This window comes from Falco cherrug, chromosome 3 (assembly GCF_023634085.1).
Source record: "Falco cherrug isolate bFalChe1 chromosome 3, bFalChe1.pri, whole genome shotgun sequence".
NCBI classification, from domain to species: Eukaryota; Metazoa; Chordata; class Aves; order Falconiformes; family Falconidae; genus Falco; species Falco cherrug.
In genome coordinates, this window is record NC_073699.1 from 112,186,570 (window position 1) to 112,204,749 (window position 18,180).

General features: G+C 37.7%; 1 protein-coding gene across 8 annotated transcripts in view; it reads right to left on the bottom strand.

The window, feature by feature from the left end:
* The window catches only part of PRDM2 (PR/SET domain 2), a 73,590-nt gene that overhangs the window by 14,081 nt on the left and 41,329 nt on the right, over positions 1-18,180 (bottom strand). For 5 of the 8 annotated variants that reach the window (XM_055704012.1, XM_055704014.1, XM_055704013.1 and 2 more), the window contains 2 exons: positions 9,594-9,704; positions 3,748-8,119 (listed from right to left, as the gene is read on the bottom strand). In XM_055704012.1, coding sequence (XP_055559987.1) covers positions 3,748-8,119; positions 9,594-9,704 — 4,483 coding nt within the window. Of the gene's footprint in view, positions 1-925; positions 8,120-9,593; positions 9,705-13,086; positions 13,146-18,180 lie in introns of those variants that run through there. The other 3 variants (XM_055704020.1, XM_055704016.1, XM_055704017.1) reach the window with 3 other exon arrangements.

The window sequence follows — 18,180 nt, forward strand, 5'->3', positions numbered from 1 at the left end:
GTAAGGAATACACTACAAAATTGGCTACTGCAATACTGTTAGTCTTAATGATGCTATATTATTCCATCCAACTGCCACATTAATATGGCCACAGATGCTTCCAGCTCCACTGCAGGAGGCAGAATGCTTATCTTGCTGGTGGAGTGCAACATGCCAAAATTCTTATAGCCAAAACTCTTTACATGTATTTTTTAAATTAAAGTATATTTCACAACTTTAAAGCATACAAAAATAGAACATTATAATATTAGAAAAACTTGAAATGGTGTGTGTAATTTTAATTAAAGTAGTTTAAATGTGTTACCCGTGTCCAAAATAAAAAGATAAAAATTTAAGACTAACTGCAAAGTGTCAAATGGTTATAAATTCGTCTCAGTGGACTGGGTGTAGACAGCTAAAGGATGCAAGCACACTTAATTCCTTCTAGATGTACACTGTTTCATCTTTTCATTTTTCCTGGTACATCTGGTTCCCACACAAAAGGCAAGCTTCCCACAATTTTTTAAAAAGTTTACTTTATTGATTACAGTTATATAAAATGTGTCATGATAGTTTCATCTAGTTGGTCATTAAGTGCTTGCAACACCACAAAGACTCTTAAGTACGTCTGCAACTCAATGAAGTATTGCATGCTGGAGGAGAAAAAATCCCTCTTGGGTTGCTTACCTGCATTTACAGTACCTTCAGCAAGGCTACAATGTTCAAAAGCAATGACAACCCCACTTTTATGTCAAATGGTAATTTTTAATGTTTTCATTAGAATAGTCTTTATATCACTCTCCAATCGAAGAAAAAAATGTAACTAACAGCAAACTTTAATACAGGAACATGCTCCAAGATTAACAACCCAAAATGAAAACAAAATGAAATTAATGTAAAATGTAAATCACATATAGTACAATTGAAGTGTCCAAAACAATTTAAATAATTTTAAATATTTTATTTTTTTTAAACTTGCTACAAATGCTTTATACAATATTTCAACATAAAGTCCCCATAACAGAAATGTAACAAAATGGGAATGATAGTGAAAGTGAAAGTTAAAGTGGCACAAATTCACCAAACAAGTATTAAACTACAAATTTTAAGAGGTAGATTACTTTTTAAGTCAAGAACAAAAAATAAAAGGGGTGGCTGTATAAAGAAACTAGTCACTTTCCATCAATTCTGTCATTAATCTTGAAAGCTGTATGAACACATGACAAACAGTATTTCCATAAAAAGCTGCTATGAACAACAGACCAATTTGTTGTCTTAAGTTATTAGATAGAGGTGTATGACCCTTTAGAGTAATTATATATTTAACTTTCAAAATATACAGGTATGTAGTCCTGGTCTAGCCTTCTTATCGATAAAAAGATACACTGCATTCATTATATATATGGTATTTAGAAACTGATATCGGTATTTCATTGCTATATAAAGTTTCATTTGCATGTATAAATAGGAATTTGGAAAATTCATAAAACATCCAAATCAGGGTTTTTTTCCCATTGTACTCTGGACATCTAAAAAACTCAGAAAGCGAGGAGGGTGGGACGAAAAGGAAATTCTGTCGCTAGGTTGGCCTCTACTGATCCATATAGGCAAAAAGCTTTAAGAGACTTAATACATGACAAATACACTTTGAGTGCAGCAAAATTCGTTGTCCCTGAATCTACGACGAATCATTGACAAAATTATAGAACCTGCTTTGCCAAGTTATACAACTGGACTGCCTGTGTGCCATTCATGAAGGTACGGACAAAACCAGGATCTAAGCAAGCACGAGAGCAAAAGATTTGGTTTAGTTAATCCCACTACTTCTTTTGATGGTTTCGTGTGGGTTTTGTTCTGTTTTTAATAGTACCCTTCTCTTATCTGAATCATCCTGTAGCCCAGCACGAGTGTCAGGCACCAAGTAAGAAAAATCTGTGCCTGACACTGAATATTAGCAAGAAGCCTGCAGGCAATTTTATGATTGTGAGTCAGCTTCAGCTGGTTTCGCAAGCTTGGTGGATTTCACATCCATTGTCGTAGTGCTTATCCTAAGTTGAGCATGCAACAGCTCTATCATGTCATTAAAGGATTTTTTTTGTGTGTTTTGTTTTTACAGAAGATTCCTAGAAAATAAAAAACAAAAACTGAAGATAAATGACAAAAACTATTTGTGAACGGAGTATGTTTACACAGAAAAACTGAAAGGTGAAAAACAAATTTGGAGACAAATATTACATGAAGCAGGTCTTGAAAAAAAATACTAAGAATTAAGATTTCCTGGAAAAAAACCCATACCCCAACATGCCTGCATAGAGTAGAATCTATGTTAGCCTGCGCGGACATTAGTGTATGAAGGCAAAAAAATTCTTCACACTACATACTTGATATTAAAAAAAAAAAAAAAAAAGAATTTACTAGATAATCTAGATTTAAGAACATTATTTCAGAAACAAAAAGCAAGAATTATTCTAGCCTAACTATTCATTACACCAGTGAAGACTGTGCTGCCAAACTAAGAGTATTTGAGACAGTCAAGGAAAACTTACCCCTCAGTAAACTGTTATTTACCCCAAATACTATTAAACTTTCAAACTGCCCTCTAGCACTTTGAAATCATTCAGTTACATTGAACCTTTCCTTTACAAAGTATTTCCTCAAAATTTTCACCTAGAAGATCTTCACGGTAAGACACACAAGCTGCAAACAGTTTGGATTTTGACACTTCTCGACAAATTCTGCTAGGGGACACCTGTTCTGAAGGAGGCTGCCAGTTCCTCCCCCTCCTCCACCATCAATTACTTTGATTAAAAAAAAATACTACCTTCAGCCATAAATCTGGTGTTAATCACAGCCATGCACTGCAATTACCAAAACCAAGAGAACTCTTAATTACCAGTAAGCTTTGTGAAAGTTACTTGGCAAATCAGATACCCGTTTCCAAGATTAACAGGGCAGAAGCATGCTAATAAAAGTTGTAACGCTTTGCAAAATATCCTATTGATGTGAGAGACTACATGAAGATGTAAGTCGGGACTCAGGCACGCAGATTAAGATTTTCTTTATTTATTGAAGTATTACTCTTGTAATTAAAATGCTTCTTCTCAAATAAGAAATAGAACTTTAATTATAAAATTTGTTTATACTGAAACATAAAAGCATGATACTTCTAACAAATTTACATGTTCATGTAACTTTCCTTACACATCTGTTTCCCTTATATTAAGTATTTAATTATCTGACTCAGTTAGTATGCACATACATTTTTGAAGTATTTGGTCATGGTTTTTTTTTTTTTTTTTTATGATATGCAGAGAATGCTTTTTATTAAAAACCAACAATGCAAGTTATTTTACTGAGTAAAAAATGCAGTCATCATTTTTAGCTTAGTGAATCACCATAAACTAAATCTAGAATGATTTTGGGCCACTGTGTACGTTAGATATCAAATACAAGGTCAGTGTCTCCAATAACATCAAGTTTAACGACGTTAAGTTTATTTGCACTCAGGTACTGACATTTTTTTTCCAGAGTTTTCAATCCAGTTTATAATTAAAGACATTCTCTATACAAACTATGTATTATTTCATGACAACATGACAAAATGCATCAAGTATGTACATCATACCTCAGTGTGATTGAGCTATTTAACCATGTTTTAGGAAATGCAACCTTTTCTTTTTTATTTAAGCATCCGAAACTCAAAAAAGACCAAGAAAATTGGCAAGCAATGTGTTCCTGTGTTGTTTCAACTTCAAATTAAATGCTTACCTGAAATCTTTTAGTTCTTGCTTTGTACTGCTTTCATCTCTTTTGTTTTCTGCTGCCTCTGCATTTGCCGCCTGCTGCAGGCTTCGTGTAATAGGTCCTCCGATCCTCTCTCTAGATTTTACAGTGAATCTGTCTGCCTTTTTCTTACTCGCCACAGCAGATTTACTTGGCAAAACAGCTTTATTATTCCTCTGTATTCTGACGTGCAATTTCCGGGATGCTTTGCTCGAGATTCCAGAGGAACTGTTCTTAGCGACCACCTTAGTTTTTTTCCCATCAACATGGGACATTCTGGACACTCTTACTGGACTAGAGTTCCTCAATGACGAAGACGAATTTGGCTTTTTAGATCGAATAGGAGGTACAAATTTAACGTTTTGTTTTGATCTGAAGGATGCAGAGGGAAGCTGGATTTGTGCAGGTCCTGAGGTTCGCGCTCTTGTCTTGCCCAGGTGCGGCTGCATGCTCTGCATTTTGATTTCTGCATCTGCTGTTCGCCTACGCTGGCTGTTGCCTTTTTCACTGCTTGCAGGTGAAGAACTTGCACTTTTTTTTGAAGAATTCTTTTTAGAGGAAGGAGAGATGGGTTTTTTGGGACAGCTGTATGACGCATGTTTGTTCAAACTTCCAATGTAAGTAAACTCTCTATTACAGTAGGGGCAGATGTGAGAGTCTGACTCGGATGGATTACTCCTCAGTTCTGCCTTCTGCTGGGCAGATTTCTTTTTTTGCAAGATAGCTTTCTGGACAAGCTGGTTTTTCTTTTTCAATGCACTTATTTTTAGTTTATTTGAGGACATTTTGCTCATCTCAACATTGAAATTAAGTCTTTTTGGCTGACCCATTCTTCTGAAGGCATTCTTTGCAGGGCCAGCTATAACAACCATGCCATTCTTAGGCTGCACTGTCTGTTTCAGTGGTACTGGATTTTTTTTAGGCGTGTATCTCTTTTTATCACTGGCAGATGCACAGGCCAGTATGTGTTTGTGCAACTCAGGCATGTTATCAACACTTTTCCCACATTTTGTGCATCGAATGGCAGTTGTAAAAGTCTGTGGAATATTATGGGTAGTGAAGTTTGTTGCAGTAACTCCAATACCCATAGGATTACGATGGTGATACTGAAATGGAGGTGGTTTAAAGCTTGGGTAGTGCTGGTTGAGGCCCATACGAACATCTGGATCTTTAGATTTTACTCCAGAAGCCATTATTTTTATGGTAGTATAAAGCTCTTCGGAGGAATCATTTAGATCTTCATCTTCCTCCTCTTTAGAAGCTTCCAAAGAATCTTCTGGCAGGCTCTGCATGTGCTCCACATTTGCCTTACTGGGGTCAGTAAAATTCTGGGGTCTTAAAGTCCCGCTTTCAAACTCATGATGTGTGCACTCTTTGTCTGGGTGGAGATCCCGCTGATGCTGTTGCAAATTGCACAAAAAAGCAAATTCCTTTTTACAGACCGAGCAAACAAAGATATTTCCTACTCCATGAAGCAGAAAGCGATGTTCTGACAAGTCAGTTTTATCCCTAAAAAGCTGTACACAGAATTCACATTTGAAGGGCCATTCTTCAGCATGAACGGATAAATGCTTCGTTAGGTCTTTAATGGAAAGAAAAGGTGACTCACAGACATTGCACACAAAGCTTTTATTGAATGTTTCCTGCACAACTCCCAATTCACTGGACATATGAGGATCTTCTCTTGCTTTCTGTTGTCCATTTTCAGCTTCTTCCTGTTTTATTACGGGGAGAGTATTTTCAAGATTATCAGCAGAGGAAACAACAGAAGAAACTACAGAAAGAGGAGGTGGAGACGGAGATGAAGAAGATGAAGAGGAGGAGAAAGAGGAGGCAGAGGAGGAGGCAGATGAGGAAGAGAGTGTAGGAGGACCAGGTGAAGCAGCAGAAGGAAGAGGTTCAACAGAAGGAACAGGAGATGGAGAAGGAGAAACTGTAGGTGAAAGAACTGGTAGCGGGGACTGGGTAGTAGTGTTAGAAAGCGGCGATGGACATGAAGACGTGTTAGTGGCACTGACAGAGACATCTGGAATTGATAATGGCATTGTTGGAAGAAGGGGAGGAGGTGACGTCGCAACTGTTAACACAGGCAGGCAGGGCGGTGGGGAAGGAGGATTGGTTGGTGTTAACAAAGGAGGCAGCTGGCACATGGAGGGTACAGCAGATGCCTGTGGAGCAGGAGAAACAGAGGAACTAAGGGGCTGAGTGTCAACAGAAGACGATGCAGATAAGCTGGGATCTGCGTCAGGTTCTGCCTGAGGCTCCAGGGATTTGCTAGGGCTCACACTCCTGTTGCCACCGAGCGTGCTGTCTGTGGCTGCATCCGTTCCATTGTACTCATTCAGCAGAACCTTCTGTAACATGCAAGTTGTTGGCTTCTTCTTTTTAACACCACTACAGGTTGGCTGTATGGAATTTTCTTTGTATTCCCTAATTTCAGCATCACTGCAAGGCTTCTTATGCACACTTAAGTCTAAAACAGATTCCCAGGGAACCTGATTCTTATTTTTGACATCAGACCTTTGTTTCACACCACTAGATAAATCCAGCGGCTGCTGGTTGCACACATTGCCAAAAGTCGGAGCTGCTGTCCAGTCTTTTGATAATTTATAGTCTTCAAAGCAAAGAGGGCTCAAAGTCTCTTTTTCCTCCCTTCCAGTCAAGCTCCAAGCAGGTGAGCTGCTGTGGCTTTCTAACTTTGGCATTTTTGAACTCCGAACATTGTCATTCCATGCAGTTTTTCCCTCACCTGATTTGACAAAGTCTCGAAGTACTGGACTGTGCTGCGGAGAACTGGGAGGAGAACTCGTCCTTCTTTTAAATCTACTGGATCCAGGAGGCAAAATAGGCGAAGATGTAACAGAAGGTCCTAGTTTGGGGATTTCACTTGATGGAGTTATTTTCTTACTGTCCTGTGTCTGAAGAAGCTGTTTTAGTTTTGATGACAAATAAACACCTTTTTCTTTATGAAAAGGTAAGCTTTCTGTTGAAATGCTAAGAGGAAGATTTAAAGAACTAGTCGGAGTTATAGGTTCTGGGTCTATTTCAGTTTTTATTTTTGGTACAAGAGGAGGGCTGGCAGTTCTCCTCTTTTTGGATTCATTGCTCCCACTGCTAGAGGGTTCCTTAGGAGGTTCATTCACATGTGTTTGCGTAACCTTTAAGTTTGGGGAAATCTCCACTGTGACTGGACTGATTATACAATTTAGTCCATATAAATCTGCAGAGTTGGACTCCATCTGAATCACATCGCAATTGCTAGTGCTGCTGTTGGACTGAATTTTACCATCAATGTAATAATTTAAGTTTTCAGAGATATTACTGGAAATATCCATAATATAGACATCATCTACTTCACCTTCCTCTTCTATTTCTGTACTTGCAATATACACACTCTGGACTGGCGGGGCCTGCTCGGTCTGAAGTGGCGGCTCTTCGGTGAAGAATCCTTTTCTTCTGACACCTTTGGGAATAAGATGACGCTCATGAACCCTACGCTGATGCCTCCGCATGTTGGTGTGAGTTCCAAAAACCTTTTTGCAGTATTTGCATGGATGCAACTCTTTGGGTTCCTTATTTTCCTCAGCAAAAGCAGAGTTTGACATTTCTTGGGAAGCCTTCTCAGAATCCAAGATAACAGAGTCTTGCACAAGACCGGAAACGTTCAGGTCATCTTTAAGACCATCATCCACAAGTACTTGGTTATCAGCAACATTATCCAAGTGTTGTGATGACGTTAGTGTTAAGAACGGTTTCCTTTTTGGCCTTGCCTCATGGCGTCGCTCATGCCTTCGCCTGTTAATTTGAGTACCAAAGGCTTTCCCACAATATCGACACCTGAAAGCATGGTTAAGAGTAGATATATGGATGTGCATGTGGCGTTCAAGTCCTTGCTTCGTTGTAAACTTCCTCTCACAATGCCGACAGGGAAACATGAATGCTTCCTGAACATCACCGTTCGATTCACCTCTCGATTTTGGAATTTTCACAACAAGTTTCTTCTTTGGAGAGCTTTCTGGAGATTCTTCTGACGTACTCTTTTGCTCTTCCATAGAGTCTAACTTTTCTTCACATATCAAAGGCATTTCAGCATTTTCTTTAGGCATACTGGTATCCTCTATTTCCTCTTCATCTTCCTCTTCCTCATCCTCCTCCTCATCATCATCATCTAAATCATCTGATGTACAGTTTATTGCGTCTCCTTGTTTGTCTTCAGTTACCATTTGTGGTTCACTGGTAGGACTGGGGATCATCAGCTTTGGAAGTACATCTTGATTTACCATTTCCTGGATCACAGCTGTTTGTTCCAGGGACAGTACAGCAGAAACAGAAGGCGCCTCATCTTCCTCTTTGTGACCTGATACACAAAGTATGAAAAGAAAAACATGAGACATTTTTAACAAACACTTCAAAGTATGCTACACCTTTCTTCTACTTTTTCTTCTAACACAACATATCCAACGTTTATGACCCAACACAGTACCACTACTTGTCACCACCGTGATTCCACGCTGAGAATAAAACTGTATTCAGAAATTTCCTTTCTGAAACTTCAGCAAAATGTAGGCAACTGCCTATAGTTAACAGAGAATCTCTGGATTCAACACTGTGGCCAAGAAACCCAAAACAGCCTGAAAAGTACCAGAACATATCAAGGTAGACCTCAAAACACTTCACAAAACCTCCAAAAAACTTTCACTGACTTTCCTTAGAGCAAGTAAGTGTCAGGAAAGTACTGTAACATGTACTGATACAGTATATAGGAAACCTGTCAAGCAAATTTTGGATTTTGACCATTTCTCCAAATTATAACAATAAAACAATCTGGATTTGTACTGCAATATGTAGCAAGGTGTACCTTGTAGTTGGCACAGTACTTTGAATTCTTTGTATCAGATTTTCTATTAGTTGTTGCCTGAATGGCTGTTTTCTACGCTTCTGAATCACAGCCTGCATGCATTTCATTTATTGGTGTCGACAGATTCTTTATTCACACCTCTGCATGCTAGTCTTACCTATCTGCTGTCAGATACATTCACTGCTGAAGAAAATAACCTTGCTGCTAATTCACACTATGGTGCATAAGCAGTTACATGTATAGAGCAAGAAGTTCCTCCCCATTCCCTAGCTGGGGCTTAAGACGCCTGGAACGGTGGTGCACGTGTTGTGCAAGCAGAAGGGACAACAGAGTGAAGGAATGGAAAAGTTACGGGTCAAAAGAAGTTCAAGAAAAGAAGCTTGAAAGAAATCAGTACCTATACAGACCTTTAAACACCATCGTTACACAGCAGTGGCAAGTTTTAAGTTCTTGTAAAACATCAAAAAACCCTATACATTTAAAACACCTTTCAGGCATTTTTACATATATACTATGAAAAAAACAATTTTGAAATCAATTTGTAAACAACTTTTGCGGATAATCTTTAGGACAAACAGCACGCTTAGCAAGTCAGTGCATTAATACTGTATTTCTTGCCCTTGACACTAACTTCTATTAAATAAGTATAAATAATGACTGTGTAACTAAGCTCCAAAGACATTATTTTATCATAAGGACTTTTCTCTACTATTCTGTTCTAAAGAGTTTGGATTTATGTCTAAATTTTTACAGCACATTAGTTTTTCCCTGTTGTCAGAGTTACATGTTTAATGGCATATTTCTGATATCCCAGTTCCTTACTAACAAAAAAGTTTGGGAAAACAATATAAATGTGTTCACTTTGCTATACTAACACAACATGCTGACATATAAAACATGACAACAAGTGTCCTTTGATTCAAAAAGGATAGTTAGGGGGAAAAAAAAAAAAAAAAGATACTGGAGAACTCACCCTCTTTAGAATCCCTCATATCTGCAGAAGTAGAATCCAAATCAGCCTTTTTCTGTTTTGTATCCGCTGCCTTCTTTCCCTTGTTTTTACCTTCCTGAGTCTTTTTCTTTCCTGGAGAAGAAAAACACACCAGTATTTATTATTCCTGTTCAACAATTTTTATTTTTCATATCTGAGTGGCAGAATTAAAACACTCAACTTTGGAATACACCACACGCTTCTGTAGAAAGCCTATTTTCCTGAGAAATACAAATGACAGATCAGTAAGAAGGACAGCATTCAGATAAAGCAGTAAGTCCTTAAGAGTCCAGAAGAAATTAAAAGTAAAGACAACAACGAGTTTCTAAAAACTTAAGATTCCAGAATATTTTACTCACTTTCAAAGCAAGAATAGACTATAACAGAAACATATTGCCCAGCGTTAACCAGCTCACATCATAGTTACCCAATACCTTCACATGGCTATTAAATTACTGTATCTCATACAAGTATACAGAAAATATGAAATTTCTTCATATACTATTAATCCTTAAAGGTAATTGGAAGACCTTATGAAGTAGAAAACCACAGAGGTCGCTCTTACTTGAACATTCTGAGTAATGACTTGAAGAGAGTTATAATAAAAGCAGTGAAGTAATATCATCATGAGAAGACTAAAAGCAGCATGATCTTGACCAACAAGGCAAAGACAGTAAAACCAAATTAGATGGAACTGGGTAACAGTAAAATATAAGGGATTTCACTGTGTCCACTGATACAAACAAGTTTCCTAACTCCTTCTGTTAGCAAAATTAAGAAGCATTTATTATTTAAACAGGATGATGAACACAATGAAGATTAGGGCAAAATGACATTATGCAAAGACCTGATCAGTGACGCAAGATGTAAAGACTTGAAAATTTTATTTACCAATGTGCTACAAAATTATACTGCTAATTTTTTCCATTAATCTTAAAGATTCAGCGTGCATTAACACATGAAACTTTTAAAGTCTTCCAATTAAACTAATTGCAAACACCGTATTCTCCATAGAGATGGTTATTTTCCATGTAACGCAGTGGCTGAGACACCAGTCTCTTCTGAACCTTCACACTTCTACACACCACCGCTTTGGAACAAGCACTGTCCAGAAGCAGCAATCCAAATTCCTCCTTTGCTCCCTTTAACACACAAAATACTACTTTTTAAACACACTGACCCTTCCCTCTCATCCAAAGTGTGCATCGTAGCCCTAAGTCAGTTTCTTATTTAGAAGCACATTCTTCCAACTCACAATCCTGTCAACAAGTTCCTCCTTTTTTTCCTCAAAAATATTTTTCACATCTTCAGCCAAGAAATTGAAATGCCTTTTTAAAAAAATGTTCCTCTATTCAAACTGAAAATTTCCAAGTATGCACCCCTTCCAACAGACCAGACACAGGTCAGCTTTAAAAAGAAATGCTTGGTTTTATTTGAACATTCTATTCTAGCTAAATAATTATCTGTATTTCTTCTCAAGCAGCTCAGATTTCACAGGCTCCCCCCACATTCCAGTCTGTTTCAGTTTTATGTATTTAATTATCCTTTTTTTATTTTCTTACTCCAACTCAACAGGTTTTAGTCTGAGAATGAATTTTTGTCACCGCTGAAAACACACATGCACCCTTTCCAAAAGTGATCCAGCAATTATCTCTTAATATCTTCAAATACTGTAACAATCCCTGCATCTAAACTTGTCATAATGAACCGGCACTAGTTTATTTGACAATACAATATTCAATTGTATTTTATAGGAAATACCTGCGGGTTCTCAGAAGATTTAGCCTATATTTTAGGTGTTCACACAGGCGTAAGTTTAAAGCACATCTTTACCTGACAGGCTACTGAATGTCTGGTTTTTACATGATTTTTTGTTATCAGCACCTCTAATGTTTGTAATTACATCCGGTAGTACCAAGATCTAAGTATGAAGGATTTCAAGTAAGTTTCCAGAAGTATCTGCCATGTCACCTGAAATCACTCTCGAAACGTACGGTAACACAATCAACAAACAGTTGCATTATTAGGTAAAAGTTCTAAATGTAAAATTTCAATAGATCCCAGAGAATCAAACACACATCACAACAGCAGCAACATAACAAAACTTAATTGCTGGAACCCTTTGAGAACCATCAACTTTTTTGCAGATGGCTTATCATTTGAAGACCATCATCAGTATCTTGACTTAAATGACACAGTTCTAGATTCATCTCCCATCTCTACAGGTGAGACTGGAAACAAGAAGGAAAAGACTGATCCACAGGCCCCTCGCATCGATGCCAAACTTGGCCACAGTTAGGGACAGTACTTTACTATATGATACAGCATATGATGGTATGGTAGATGAAGTCACCAGGCAATTCTACACCTAATTCTACAGCAGCACTTAATTTCAGCATAATGCAGGTTACTGTAAAAGCCTTCAAACCAAGACCCAATTAATTCTTTCTTATAAAAGACTAGAAATATATCCTGCTCTTAAAAGTGTGAGGTCAAGTATGTACAAGCAACAACAAAAATCACTTGTAAGTGCTAAAGCTTGCGTAGGTTTTCCAGGTGTCATCCATTTACAGAATATAAATTTTCTAGTACCTCAAATCCAATTATAACCTTGGAAATCACTAGAATAGCATGATTTGTATGCAAAACTGAGTTACTTAAGTCACGTACATCCTTATGTTATTGATGGAAAGAACATCATTTGCAAGTTCTGCCAAACTCCTAAATAAGATTTTTTAAAAAATGCAACATGCTCACAATGCAACCTGCTCACTGATACAGCTGGATGTGTTTAAAGTTCTTTGCCTATAAGCATAAACATATTTGAAGAGAAGATTCATCTAGCACCTACTTGCCCTTACTCAGAACAGCGAGCAAAACCACTTGCGTACATATGTAATTTTAGATCCATCAGATCAATTGCTGACACACATCAACTAGAGACACAAACCAATTTTTGATGTTTTCCTTTTACCAGCTTTTGTTTGTTCATTTTCTAGGTTGTAGCTTTCTTTGTAAAGTTTAAAAGAATCCTCTGTGCTCAAGTATGGCAACAACTGCCCCAGATGCATCCATTTCAGGGCCCTGAAAGCTCAATAGCAGATGCCCAGGAAGAGAAACCAAGAAAAAAGTGATACTTTATTGGTAAGCTCTCCCAGCTTTCATGCAGCTAGAGTTCAGGAACTTCTGAAGATATTCAATAGCTTTGGACAGACTTTCCTCCACGAGTTCTCAAAGTGTTTTTTAAATCCATGTAAACCTGAAGGATTTGCATCATTTCTTCCTGCAGATTTTCAATGAAAAATGCAACCTACTATTCTGATATAAAGGATATTAATGAGTATCTCAAGGTCTGTCCCTTCGTTTTCTTACAGTTTAAGATGTCAAGATGTAACAGAAGCCTGGAGGAGGGGGGAAATGCCTCAGAATGCAGAACCTGGTGGAAGCCTGAGTATAAGTACACATGTGCACTTACCATCAGGTTCCTGAAGGGTCCTACATGGCTGGTACTGCCAGCTGGATCCTCCACTTGGTCTAAACAAGAAAGATACAGGAATGAAACACAGGGAAAGTGAAATGGAAACAATGACAAAAGAATAAATGAAGGGCAGAACTTAATATATGTGTACGTACGTTAAAAGAATTGCAAAAGACAGATGCAAAGGAAAATGAATGAAAGAGACAGAAAGTAGCTACTTGTCTATAGTGACAAAGATCAAGAGAGGAATGTATCAAAATTTCTCTTGCAACTTAGTTTTTAAATATGGTTCCTTTTCTTCCCTTTTCCTTCACTTATGCTGTATAGACCGGCACAAGCATTATCTGCCTTTACACCTTTACAATACCTGTATATTTACCATAAACATCGCAACAGGCACAGGAGATCTTGTGCTACTGCCAATGTCCAGATAATCAGTAGTCCCACTTATTTCAGAGGAGTTCAGATGACAACAGAGTAAGAATTTAAAAAGGGAGAAATAATCTTTATTTGCCTATACTTCATTTTATTGATCTAACCAAGACTTCTCAGAACAACCTACAGTTATCTGTGCTCGTATTTTTGCTGTTTACCAAAATACTAATGGAACTGTAAAACCAGTGAGTTATTTCTGGTGGGGTGGGATAAGGATACTCAGGCGCCAGAAGGGAAGAAGTTAATCACAGTCTTTCCATACAGTCAGAGCTGAATTCTATGATTAAATATTGCTAATACTGTACAAGATGCTATGATCTTCAATAACCTTTAAGTGCCAAACGTTCACTGTTAAGATCACAAAATCAGAAGGACACTCACATTTTATCTCAAACACTGTCTCGATCACTTATGAGAAATGTGAAAGATAGACATCTGCCTCCCCAAAAATCTTGGGTTAATAAGGAAAAAAAATTACTGGTATGAGTTTCCAGTATTCCTTTGATATCTGTAGCCAGCAACTACCGCTGCTCGGTAACAACCTATCTACCCTGTACCCCACCTGTGCTGTTGCTTAAGAGCACCACAGACACCTGCCTAAAGCTCAAGTCTCCTGGGTACAGCTGAAGGGAAAAGGTCAAATTTGCATGTCGTACCCTGATGGACAGCAACCACGCAGTTTCATGATGCGAATTACAGTGTCATAATACAAACCCACCAGTCAAATCCCTCGGGGACTGGCTCAGATCAAAGAAAGTCTGCATCAATCCCACACCATAGTTGCCACTGTTCTATAAATCAACTTCAGATTATTTGGGTTTCTTCTCAAAAAAAAAAAAAAAGTATTTCTACATTTGACATTCTCTCATTGGAGAGAATGAAATAAACATTAAGTGTACACACAAGCTAAAAAAATCCTTACAGAAAATTCAGCCAAAGACAACTGTATGACCATTTCCACATTATTTTGATTAATGCATTCTAAAACAGTGATGCAACTTGATTTTTAGTTTGAGCAACGGTCTGCTGTGCACCAGAATTCCTCTGTTCCTGTATCCAGAATACTGGTAGATACCATGTTTTCAAAGTAAATTCCTTAAACCTTCAAGCATCTGTGAAAATCAGACTTGTAGTTTGTTGTGGAAGACAGGCTATTAAAAAAAACAAAGCCTTTAACACAAAAAAAATACCCTACCCAAAATAACAGTATAAAATGCTCCAAAAAATTAAATCCAAATTGTGTTGGCTAGAAGAGCATGAAAAAATGCAGAAACATGTTGCAGTGACTTCTTAAGAATCTTGTCCCACTATGACTGTCAGAGCATATAAATACTGAAGACCTTAGATGTCTAATAAACCGAACTGATTAAACAGTAAAGTAACTAAGCACTAAAAAATAAAAAAAGTGAAATCAAAATGACCATTATAAACATATGAATACTAAGGCTGTTCTTTTATCATATTTTCTTCCATTAGCATTTAAGTGTCTTCATTTTGCTTTTGGGTTTTTTTAATTCTACCATTAGCCACAGTCCATTACATAGTGAAATCTTGTTTACAAAACCTTTCAATTATTATCTACCAGCACCTGCTCAGACAGATTATAAACTACTTGGGCTAAACAAATAGCAACATACCTGTGTGTTAGGGGCAGCTGACAGTCACTGAGAACAGCTAAGAACTCTTCAACATTTTGGGAAAGCTGGTAAGTATGACATGCCCTATATATATAATGTGTGTGTGTGTATATATATATATATATGTGTGTGTGTGTTTGAGAAGTAGTTGTATAATCATGGGGATTACAGAAATTTGCTGAAAACATGATCTCAAACCCACAGGGTTATGCACATATTTTATTTAAAGGTCTAAGCCAATAGCCACATTTCAAAGTATATACTACAGGTTCATTGCACAGTTAATTCATTCATTTTTCAAGAGGGGCCGCATCTTACGCACTGTGGACTTACACCTCCATCATATTACTGCATCAAGGAATATTTGACTCTCAGCATCCCCCATCTCATAGCTTATGACAAATTAAAACATTTTTTAAATTGCTGTCCAAAGTTTTAATTGTAGGATAGGTGAGGTTATTCCACTACATTGTTCAAAACATCACACTGCAAGTTGTTGGAGAAAGAGGAAGTGAGAGTAAAACCAGCAAGGGTAAGTCACAAAGCTAGTAAGTATTAGGCTAGGAATAGAAAAGATTACAGCCTTGAAAGAAAAAACATAATTTCTGCTTTATTAAAATGAAGTTACTTAAATATCCTAACATCAGCTTCCAGTATTTCTTACATAATGCTATCGTTAATGCAACAATATCCCAAAGTTCCTTTTGACTACTTGCATTTAAATATTGCTTTGAAACTTGATTAGAGCAAGCTTAGCCAAAAACCTCTGAAGCGTACTTCTGAACACACACATACATTATTACCTGGGGAGGGAACATTTCTGAACTCAAAAGCTTCCAACTTAAAACAAAATTTGAAATCACTGCCTACCAAATGCTTTGGGGAAAAATGCTCTTGTACTGGCAACAAAAATGACTGCAGAACCCAACAGGATGCCTCCCAAGGCCCAAAGACTCAGATATTCAAGTGCTGCCACAGAGCAGCCTTGGTGGTGTATGTATTCTTTCCCCCCCCCCCCCCCCCCCCACTCACTGAATTGGTATGAATTAATGAAATAAAAGCTTTTTCTGGCTTGTTACGTAAGATACGCTATACTGGGACAATTTCCCAGTTTGTCTACAAATATGCATCCCACTTGCTGGCGTGCATGCACACATAAAACCCTTTCGAACACCCTGACAGAATTCCTCCCCTAGGTGGGAAGGTACTGATCTCTCAGATTCAAAAGCAGACTAAGTACAACAACATTAACTGACTTGTCCATTTTCAAGACTAAATCTTTCTAACACTAAGAATTAAAAAAAATATGTAAAAAGGATGCAAATACAGCACATTTTTATTCATATTCCAGCAATTCAAAGGGTGAAATTCAAGCCACAGAAGACAGAGATCAATCTTGGAAACAAACATCTCATTAAAGGGGATGTCAATTAAATCTGAATGGCTACATACACAGTATCACTAAAAGGCCTATTTCAACAATGCTGTCAAGTATGTACGAAAATACTGCAGAAAAAGGCAAAATTTAAATATATTTATTACTCTGCTTTCCTCAATCTATCATTACTCTAAGTAATCACTGGGGCATTTTTCTTGCCATACCATTACAAGGTTATCAGATACAACTTGTTTACGTAGGCATAGTTTTAGGTATTATTAAGCAAGTGAAACACTAACGCTGATGTGAGATGTTTTGCAGCACACAAAAATTATCAAAACGGAACTTTCAACTTCTGAATCCTGAGACCCACATGAATAATTTAGAGCTACAGAAGATCTTGGTTCTGTATTATCAATCTGCCCAAACTTAATATATTAATTTTAAAGGTGGAGAGGCATAACACATATAGCTATATACTTTGAAAAATACTGGAAAAATCTTGGAAGTTATCTACAGCCAAAGTCGCATCCATGTACTACAAACCTGGACGTTCAGCCTATGCTGGCTTCACCATTCTCTGCTGGACTGCTTCATCCCACAGCTGGAGGCTCGTATTATCTCTTAGGCCTCGGGCTTAACACAACCCCTCCGCTGTTCTTAGGACAAAGACTTGGCAGGGCACTGCACCTGAACTGCTCACGATGCCCGTGTAATTGAAACACCAGGGGCTGACCACCCTTGTCTGAGTTCAGCCCTCCACGTCCTTCCCTTGCAGGCTGGCAGGAGAGGCAGAAGTAGCGCATGGACATAGCCTGTCCTGCAACAGGTTCACGTGTGGCAAATGACACTGAAGGTCTCCCGGAGGGATCTTTCAAAAAGCAAAAGTTATAGAAGCAAGGTCTCTGAAAAATAAACTGCAGGCCCCATGGTTTTAGATAATGTATCTTCCCTCACTGTAATTCAAAACTCAACGACCAGTACTACTACCACTGTTTGAAGACCACAAATAGCAGCAGCAGAGATAAAACAGCTGCTCGACATCAAGAACAAAAGCAAATACAGTGCGCAAATGTTCTTCTGTAATTTTCTCCAGCAGAACTTACATCTCTTTGTCCTTAAAAAGACACTTTCAAACTTACATGGCAGAAGCAGAAGAAAGAAGAACAGAATAAGCATGGAAGACAAACTTCACAGTAATTTATTAATACCAAACTGCCTGTTGTATAAACATATTGCTACACATTAACCATCACTTGCTACAAATAGTAGCATTTTAATCACTGTATTTTCCAACCAAGAGTTGCAGTAAAATCTCACCTTGGGGAGATATTTCAGTACACCTGAAGCCAAACACATGTACACCTAACTGCATATGTGCATTAAATGTTTGCACCAAGCACTAAACATCCATTTTGCACAAAAGAAATAGAGCAATGCATTTGCAGAGACTGTTAAGATGACATTTGCGTAACAGACGAACTTGTTGCCATGGAAAGTGTAAGAAAAATCTGAGCTGGGCTATTTAAAACACCCATTTCTGCAAATGTTTGGCAAAGTCTCCGCTTTAATGATAGCGCTGAAGATCACGTTACTATATCCCACCACAAACTTTTTAAATTATATAATAATCAGGACAAG